This window comes from Galeopterus variegatus, unplaced genomic scaffold (assembly GCF_000696425.1).
Source record: "Galeopterus variegatus unplaced genomic scaffold, G_variegatus-3.0.2 Scaffold565, whole genome shotgun sequence".
Classification (NCBI taxonomy): Eukaryota; Metazoa; Chordata; class Mammalia; order Dermoptera; family Cynocephalidae; genus Galeopterus; species Galeopterus variegatus.
The window spans coordinates 153,928-163,338 of record NW_007726676.1 but is presented as its reverse complement, the minus strand read 5'-3'; the positions used below and the strand labels follow the sequence as shown (position 1 = coordinate 163,338).

Below are 9,411 nucleotides of genomic sequence, written 5' to 3'. Positions count from 1 at the left end.
TGTTGCCTCCGCTCCTCGCTCAGCCAGTGAGCCGCCGGTCTGCACGTGGGATCTGAACCCTCGGCGGGAGCGCCGCCGCGGAATATTTTTGTATTTCTTTTTTTTTTTGTCTTTTTGTCTTTTTTTCGTGACCGGCAACGGATCGCAACCCTCAGTGTCGCGCCCGTACCGGACCGGGACTGGCAACGGGATCGCAACCCTCGGTGTTGCCTCCGCTCCTCGCTCAGCCAGTGAGCCGCCGGTCTGCACGTGGGATCTGAACCCTCGGCGGGAGCGCCGCCGCGGAATATTTTTGTATTTCTAAAAAATTTATGCAAATACAACCTGTATAAATAAATTGTATTTTTTTTTTTCCTTTTTGTCTTTTTTCGTGACCGGCAACGGATCGCAACCCTCAGTGTCGCGCCCGTACCGGACCGGGACCGGCAACGGGATTGCAACCCTCGGTGTTGCGCCCGCACCTCGCTCAGCCAGTGAGCGGGAACCGGTCTGTATGTGGGATCCAAACCCTCGGCGGGAGCGCCGCCGTGCTCCCAAGCGGCGCACTGTAGCAGTGCGCCACCGGGCCGGCCCTAAATAAATTGTATTTTAAAGGTAGTGGCAGGAGAAGAAGTTTAGGGCTCACTAAGACTTGGAAACCCTTTTCCTGAGTCTTTTAGTAGAGTAAAGCTCCAAGATCTTCATGTTTCTGATTTCAAATCTCAGTATTGGGGTTGTCTAACATGAAGGTAGAGTTATATAATTTTCTATATACTATATATAATGTGCACAGTTAACTTAGGTAAATTTAACCATATGCACCTATTCAAATGTTTGTAATATACACACATACATATGTGTATATACCTCGTAGAGTTATATAATTTTCTATATACTATATATAATGTGCACAGTTAACTTAGGTAAATTTACCATATGCACCTATTCAAATGTTTGTAATATACACACATACATATGTGTATATACCTTAATCCCTCTCTATCTCTCTCAATCGAATGTAAATAGGACAGGTGACTTCACTGGTCACTCCACCCAGAAATGACATGTCCTAGAAGATGTGTGAGATGGGTTACAAGGATCCAGTCTTCCTTTGGTTGATCTCTGTTTCCTCATGCACCCAATAGTGTTTCTGTTGCATGGAGTTCAGTCTAGTGCTTAAAGACGTTATTTTTGGGTAACTTACAAATGCAACCCCCCCTCCCCCCAAACAACAACAAAGAAATCCCAAAACGAATACAGACAGAAGTAACAGAAGCAGTTTGAAGCCTGGGCTTAGGTTAACTTCTCTGGCAGCTGGGCTTGGTCGTGAGGTCATCTTGGTTCTTCAAGTCCCCATGACTCCAGGTCAGTCTAAAACCTCGGACACAGGGAGGGCACTTCTATGCTCTGTCCTAGATTCCTGAGAATTACTCTCTTTGGTCATCCTCTTTGAGGATGGGGCTCTGCACCACCCCAAGAGGAACAGAGCCTTGGAAAAACAGTGGTCTTGAAGAGTTTGCAGGCATGGGGTGAGAGGCTCAGGTGGAGGTGCTATTGTTCCTTTCTGTTTCTCTCCAGAAGGAATTGGAGAAGTGGTCACAATATGCTCACGTGTGCTGGTGTCTGCACCTCTTTATTCTAGTTCCCCAGAGAGGCAAAAGCTTCCTCACATCTTTTATCTTATTTTTCTGGTGGCTGGCCAGTAGGGGGATCTGAACCCTTGACCTTGGTGTTAAAACACCATGCTCTAACCAACTGAGCTAATGGGCCAGCCCGTTCCTTGCATCTTAACACTCCTTCCTTCCTACCTTTCTTTCCTCCCAGGTCTATGGCTTTTCTGAGTGCAAAAAGCATTTCAAAGGCCCATAGACATAGGCTTTGGAAATATGTCTGAGCAATGGGTAAAGTGTCCACATGGCACGATTCTTTGGGAACCACATGGCTATACATCCATTAATAAATAGCTTTTTCAAGTCTTCAGAATAAGAGAGATCTTGAGATTTGTGGCTCTTTCCTATGTTTGTCAGAAAATTACTTTACATCGTATCATAAAATGCTCTATTTTGCAGCGACAGATGTGTATAAAATCTGTGCACGGCTTTAAACTTTATTAATATTGGCTGGGTACCCAGGGGTACAATCACTCAATGGCATATGTGTATGTACTTACTTATCTAGACTTCCTTCCTTAAAGAAATAAAGGGCCAGGGACCTATTTATTTCATAAAATGCCCATTTATGTAATTTCTACAGAGTCATTAGAGAATGTCTGAAGTGGATAAGCCAACAAAATGTCACTTCATGAAAATTAGAGGTGACTGCCTTGAATCTTAGCAGCTTGAGTTATATTGACTGAAGTCATCAATGTATTATACCTTTTTATGCTGTTTATAATTTACTTCTGTCATCTTTATATTGCAAAGGCTTACAGTTTAAAGTTACACCAATGCTTTGTAACCTCTGAGTGTTCTTTAGAACCGTGGTTCTCAAATGCTGGGTTTTGAACATGCCAGACTGTAATGAAGCTTTTATTAGTCCACAGCAAAATAAGAAAAATAAGAAAGCATAACTGCATTTGCATAAAGCTAGAGTTATTAGATTTAAAGGATTCTTTTCTCTTTATTTGGAGATTTTTCTTTTAACCCTACTGACTAAACTATTTGGTCAATGAGATCTAAAACTATGTAACCGCTGGGTAGAAAAATCTGCTTTTATTTCTTTGCTTTTATCTTGTTTCATAAAAAAGAAAAAAACAAGACTATTCTGGGGGAAAAAACCCTACTCATTATTCTAACTGATTTACACGTTTCTTGCTGTCATTTATTCAGAAGGTACTGAGCACCCACATGAGCAAGGTACTAGGTCTATCCTGCTCCTCTGGAGAAGGCACTCAGTGGTCTACATGAAACTAAACCTGTTGGAGAAACTAGAGTCAGGCTGGGGCTCTCCTGGTTTGTGTCTGGCTTGGAGCTTTCCAATTTCTGGTCTGAGCCAGCAACCCCAGCCCTGTCCTGGACTCAACAGTCTCTATTGTCCAGGAGGGCAGTGGCTACGACCTGCTGGAGAAATCTAGGATCTGCAAGTCTGGGATTTTGATCCGTAGACACTTTAGGCCATGCTCTGGTCTCTCCTAAGCTCCACGATTTCTTGGGCAGTAAAAATAAACACAAGGGATCTGTGTTATGTAGCTGTCTGAACAAATTCAGTTGGTAAAGCATGCCATGGCACAAAACATCTGCAGGAGGCATGTGCCTATGGAACTCACCTTTCTTTTTTTTTTTTTTTTTCCTTTTTGTCTCTTTTTTTGTGACCGGCAATGGATCGCAACCCTCAGTGTCGCGCCCATACTGGACCGGGACCGGCAACGGGATCGCAACCTTCGGTGTTGCCCCCGCACCTCGCTCAGCCAGTGAGCGGGAACTGGTCTGTATGTGGGATCCGAACCCTCGGCGGGAGCGCCGCTGCGCTTCCCAAGCGGCGCACTGTAGCAGTGCGCCACCGGGCCGGCCCGGAACTCACCTTTCTGAAGTCACCCGTATCCTCTCATCGTTGGACGAGTTGAACCGATCATCCTTTTCTCTGAAATATTCCTCTATGCACTGCTCTTCAAAATCATGTACTTTCTTGAGCTCATCATCAGTTATGAAGAGTTCTGGGAAAAAAAAGAGGGAGCCATGAGGCAGAGAAGTAAAAGTGATGGATCTAATCTGTAGGCCTTGTGACATTCCTAATATAAATCAAGGTTGGGAAAAGGGGCCAAGGTTCTTTACTGAGTCTCAGACAAAATCCAAATCCAATTAGGCAACTTACGTCATTGTCTTCTTTTTAAACATTAGACTCACTACAGGTCTCTGAAGTTTACCTGAGTATATCTGGTTTATCTCAGGAACTGGTTGGAATTACACAAGTTGTAAGGCCAAGAACGTAGCTAAATCAAGGAAAGGGAAGCTACTCAGAGCATGTGGGTTTCTTAAAAGTTCAGAAGTCTCTGGGCTGGGATGTGGCAGACAGACATTGCTGACTGGTCTTACTAAAAGTCCTTTTGCAATCTCATTCCCCCTCTTCCCCTTCCCACTACTGAGGCTGGAAAGCCAAATACATATGTTTCTAATCTTCCTTGAAGCTAGTAGCAACCATGAGACCCAGTTTGGTCCAAGAAACAAAAGAAGTCTATTGCAGGGAGGGGTGGGAAGAGATTTTGCTTTCCTGATAAAATACAAAGACACAGTTGCTTCCTTCCATATTTCTTCACCTTCCCCTCTTTTTCCTGCCTTGAACATGAGTGTGATGACTGGAGGTGCAGCAGCTATTGTGTGACCATGAGGTAAGACTACACAGTAAGGAAGAGCTGAACCTAAAAATAGAAGAACTTTGGATCTTTGACTTTAATGAACCATTGTTGAGCTCTGGGCTATCTATATCTTCACTTTTTGTCATGTGAAAAATATAAAGCCTTATTTATTGGTATTATTGTTAGCTTGGTTTTCTGTTAATACAAGGCAAACTAATTTATAATTGATATAGCAGTAGAAAGAGCCCTGGAAATTTGAATCTTTAAATGGTTTGTGAATCAGGGTTAGAGTGATAGAGTCACTTTGGAAAAATTGTACTTGAGACATTTCTTTTTTTTTTTTTTTCTTTTTGTCTTTTTTACTGACCAGTAACGGGATTGCAACCCTCGGTGTCACGCCCGCACAGCGCTCAGCCAGTGAGCGGGAACCGGTCTCCACATGGGATCCGAACCCTCAGCGGGAGCGCCGCCGCACTCCCAAGCAGCGCACTCTCCAGTGCGCCACCGGGCCGGCCCATTGGGACATTTCTTCTAATCTTGTGCACTTGATATGCTACAGGGATTGTCCAAAATGTTTGGAGTCCTGAATTTTAGACCCTCAGGGATTTAGTTTTCTGAGGTTGCTCTTGATTCCTGAGGCATAAGTCTGAGTTTGCTTGGGGCATGGAAAATATGAATATAAAAACAGGTGAGAGTAAAGAAAATACTGGAAATCAGACCACTGTTCTCAAATATAGCAGGATTCCTGAGTTAGGGGAGAGCTTTTCTGGAAGGGGCCACTTGGGTTTCAGTCATGAAATTACATAGAGCAAGAGCTTGGAGAGAAGGGAATGAAGACAGACAGTTTCTAGAGGCCTCCAATATATGGACTCTTACCTGCTATTGCTGTATTTGAGATAAAAAGGAATATATTTAATATTCTGCTGGCACCTTAAATAGTGCCTCATTTGACTTCTTTGGGTATGTGTAATGTTCTTTTTTAAATACTATTTTTTAAAAAATTCATCAACATGTTAAATTTTACAATAAAAATTAAATTTTACCCTTCAGAGTTCTTTTATGTGAAGTTTTGCAAGAATGTGTAGTGCCCTGTGTTCTTTTAATTAAGGCTATAGACTGATGGCAAAGAGTTTGCTTTCCCGTGAGTCATTCACATAGTGCAGGGCCCTGTCTCAGCTCCTTGCCCTTCTCACCCAGCCACAGCTTTGAAATCTTCCTTCTCTGAGAAACTGACACTCGGCTCCTCCCTTCCATGTGTCCAATGACCTGCCTGTTTTTTCATTGCTCCTAGTGGTGATCACAACAAGAAAGCCATGAACTGGAGCTTGATGGACCCAGCTCCCACCCAGCGCAATAATGCCTGGCTGCTCAGGTTCTCTGGTCTTCTGCAGGGGTGTGGGCACTGGAGCAGAGAGGGGTCTCTGGACTGCCCCTCTTCCTGTGTTTCATTTCCAGACACCCCTTTCCTAAGCCATCTGGATAAGTGAGGTTCTCCTTCTGCCACAAACAAGTCAGGCTTTGTTGTAAATGACTCCAGGGCCCTGAGTTAACCCTCATGCATTATCCACTGCTGGGCATAATTCCTGGCAGCATTCCTCTGCCCATGATTTGGCAGCCTATGCCCATCTATGCTGGCCAAAGTTCTTAAGTAAAGAAGCTCAGGGTTTATCTCATAGGTCATTCTTTTTGCCCACTAAGCTTTCTATTTGCCTAAATTTGTGTTTCAGGTGGAAACAGTGAAGTTTGGAATTCCCAGCTCTGTCCAGTACTCCAATTTTAATGTCTAGATAGAAGTTGGGCGTTGCTATGTCAAAGAGGTTGTCAACAGTTTCAGACTCAGAGTAGCAGTTGATTAAATGGTGATCACATAGAGGGAGGTAGGTTCCTGGTCTACAACCCCAGAGGTCTTGCTTGGCAGATTTAGTGTAGGTAGTCTATGTGAAACACTTTGAGAAAGCTTAGAAGCTTGCTTGTACAGGGCTGGATTCCCAGTGGTTTTTAACTGAGCATGGTACCCAAGGGGCATTAAGGAATCTGCGGGAGCTACTGGTATTTAATGTGTGGAGGCCAGATATGCTAAATCTCATGCAACGTGTGAGACGATCATACACAACAAGGACTCGTTCTGCCCCATGCCAATAGAACTTCCTTTTAGAAACACTGACTAGAAGGTGGATTGTGGAGGGTCTTCTGTTTTGTCCTTTGAATAATGGAAAGCAGCACTGTTCCTTCACATGGTCATATAGGCACAAACCCTAAGGCTTAGGAAAATGATTAAGAGCTAAAAAAAATCATAGGTTCAGAAATGATGATGGAAAATCAAACTTGGTCACCTACAACTCAGCTCGACTTATGTCACGATATTCAATTGCAGATAATGTAGCACTGGATACATATTAATATGGTTGATATATTTTGTGGTGGGACGTCCGGGAAGTAAGAAACTCAGAACCTATGAAGTGCTAAATGGCCCTGCTGGAGACTGGTTTTTTTCGCTATGAAAGACGTGAGGCTAAGAATGCTCGATTTCAGCCTCTGGGTCTTCTTTCCAGCATGGTGTCTCATGCAAGTGGACCCTTCCATTCCCTCCCAGTCTTCAGCACCGTCTGCCAGCTGGGAGGAAGGAGGAACTAGGTGGGCACACGATCTGCATTACAGCCTATAGGAAGTGGCAGGGATTTCTGATTTGTGGTCCCCGGCACTGTCGCTTGAGGCTTACTCAGGCCGTAGTCCCTTTCATCTGGGTCGCTCTCATGTTTCCTCCATCGGCAACACAGGTGCTGGAATATCATAGTCATGTGGCTGAAGATGATCAGAGGTGGGGGCAGGACCGGCCTTTCATGGAAGGTCATGATGAGCTGGTACCTCTGAAACTTCCACACTTGGTTGGATATTGATTTTACCTCAAAAAATGTGTTGCTGAAATAGAGACCAGAAAGAATCAGGTGAGCAAACCCACTGCTTTCTGAAGTATCCACCCCTCCCTCCTCGCTCCCCCTGCCCGTCCCAAGTGCGCCGAAGAAAGGTCCACTCACTTAAAGACAGCAATGAGGAGGTTGACCAGCAGGATGTTTGCCACTAAGAGGTAGCAGGCCATGATGGCCGGCACAATCCAAGCCCCTGTCTTGCAGGGAGGCAGCTGGATAATCTTCCCATCCTCTCGGGTCTCATTCTGTCCACAGGGAGCTGGAGGAAGCAGCACAGGCGAGAAATGAGAAACCAGGCTATGCGATTCCAAAAAATAAAAGAGTGATGTGAACACGGGTTTTAGATGCAGGAAAAATACAGCCATCTCAAAACAAACAAACAAAAATTCCAAAAAAGCCAAGATAGGAAAATGGAAGCTTCATGAATATCCCAAGGGGCTGCTACCCCAGAGGGCACTTAGCTCCGCCTGTCTCCCCAGTTTGTCATCTGACGGGAAGAGGTGGATGGTGCCTTCTTGCTTCTCACTCTGTCTCTTGGCCCTGACACTCAGTGAAAGGGGCGTGTTGTCCTTCAGAAACCTGGTGAGGACTTTCCTGGGGCACAGAGAATCCCACTGCCCTGCAAGTTACTTTCAAAATGTGCTGTGGAGGCCATCAGCCGACAGCTGTAAGAGCAGCAGCATCGGGGCTATTGATTGGGAATTAACACCGGGGCAGCTGTTAATTGCTGCAGGAGACAACCCAGGAGCACAGACCTAACGATTTGCTGTCTTGGTATGGAAGGAACAACACAGGGCAGAGCCTTGGGAAGGATTTACAGGGCTTGACGCTCGGTGCTCCTGATGGATGGGATTTCACCAGGAGGGCAATGAAGGGAGATGGGCCGGGACCACGGAGCCCACAGCCACCCCCTTTCTTCCAGCAGCATTTCTATTCCAAAAATGTGCTTTTCAGGGCATAGAGAACAAAACCCAATAAATGGTCAAATATGGGAATAAAAAGAGATTTGGAGACAGGGGTGAGGAGGAAGGTGGTATGTGGGGCTGGGTGAGTGTCAGTCATGTGCTAATGAGCCTGCTTGGAGTTTCTGGGTAAATGCAAGAAAAATATCCATGGCCAAGCTTCTTAGTACTGCACAGACAGTATGGCTCGGGGAATGAGACGATGCCTGTAGAGGCACGGATAGGTGAGGCAGTCTTCCCTCTCTAGCTCTCTTCTGTTGGCTTTAGAATAAGGTCCTTTAGCTTCTGCCTGGAGAGGGTGGGGAGAGCACCTAGAGGTCTCAGCAGTGGCCACGGGCTGCTTCTGATGATCTGCCAGGAAGGTTTGAAAAGTTGACCCAGAATCCACTCAGCTGGAGTACCTGGCAAGGGGGGGTCCAGTCCCTTTCCGAGAGGGCCCCGTTGCTAGGCAGTGCACTCTGCAGTGTTTGCAGCCCTGGCTGCCTACGGGATCACCTGGGGAGCTTTAAAAAATACCAACGCCCAGCTCTGCTCCAGACAATTGAATCTGAATCTCCAAGGGTGCTCCAGGCATCGGCATTTCTTTGAAAACTTCCCAGGTGATTCTCAGTTGCCACAAAGGTTGATCCCACTGAGCTGAATTAGGCTGAAAAAATTACATGATTTTTTTTACATGCTCCTGAAATCCAAACTGCCTCTTCTCAGCCTGTGAGGGTTTTAATCACAGGAGGACACCAAGACCCTGTTTTTATGGCCTGGAAAAGATGGCCAAAGCATTTCCTGTGGTTCTGCCTGCAAGAGGAATTGGGTGTTGGAATGAGGTGTTTTTAAGGAGCAGGAATCTTTTTCATTATTGGCAGTTGTGATACTAAACACCCAAGACAGCCGTGTAAGAGGTCCTGATCATTTCCTCCTTTGGAAGGAAAACCCAGTGACGGAGGCCCCACCGACCTGAGGATGTGGCCCAAGCTCTGAGGGTGGCTGGCCCAGCACCATCTCTCGAACTTCCTACCTCTCCCTCTGAGAACAAACTGGACCGAGCGCCTTGCAGTTCCTAGAAATGCCCTGCTCTCTCTTCCTTCCTGTGCTGAGCCAGGCTTCTTCTTTTGCTTCTGCCATGGATTAATTGAATTGTGTTCCCCAAAGTTTATATATTAGAAGCTTAATCCCCACTGTAAGTGTTGAGGGTGGGAAATCCTATTATGGTAATTGAAAGGTGGGGCCTTGAAGAGATGATTATATTGTAGGACCC

The 9,411-nt window shown here is 45.5% G+C and overlaps 1 protein-coding gene across 1 annotated transcript in view; it reads right to left on the bottom strand.

The window, feature by feature from the left end:
- TRPM3 (transient receptor potential cation channel, subfamily M, member 3) overlaps positions 1-9,411 on the bottom strand; it is a 149,800-nt gene that overhangs the window by 16,230 nt on the left and 124,159 nt on the right. The window contains exons 14-16 of the mRNA XM_008570046.1: positions 7,306-7,456; positions 6,990-7,189; positions 3,499-3,631 (exon numbers count right to left, since the gene is read on the bottom strand). Coding sequence (XP_008568268.1) covers positions 3,499-3,631; positions 6,990-7,189; positions 7,306-7,456 — 484 coding nt within the window. The remainder of the gene's footprint in view (positions 1-3,498; positions 3,632-6,989; positions 7,190-7,305; positions 7,457-9,411) is intronic.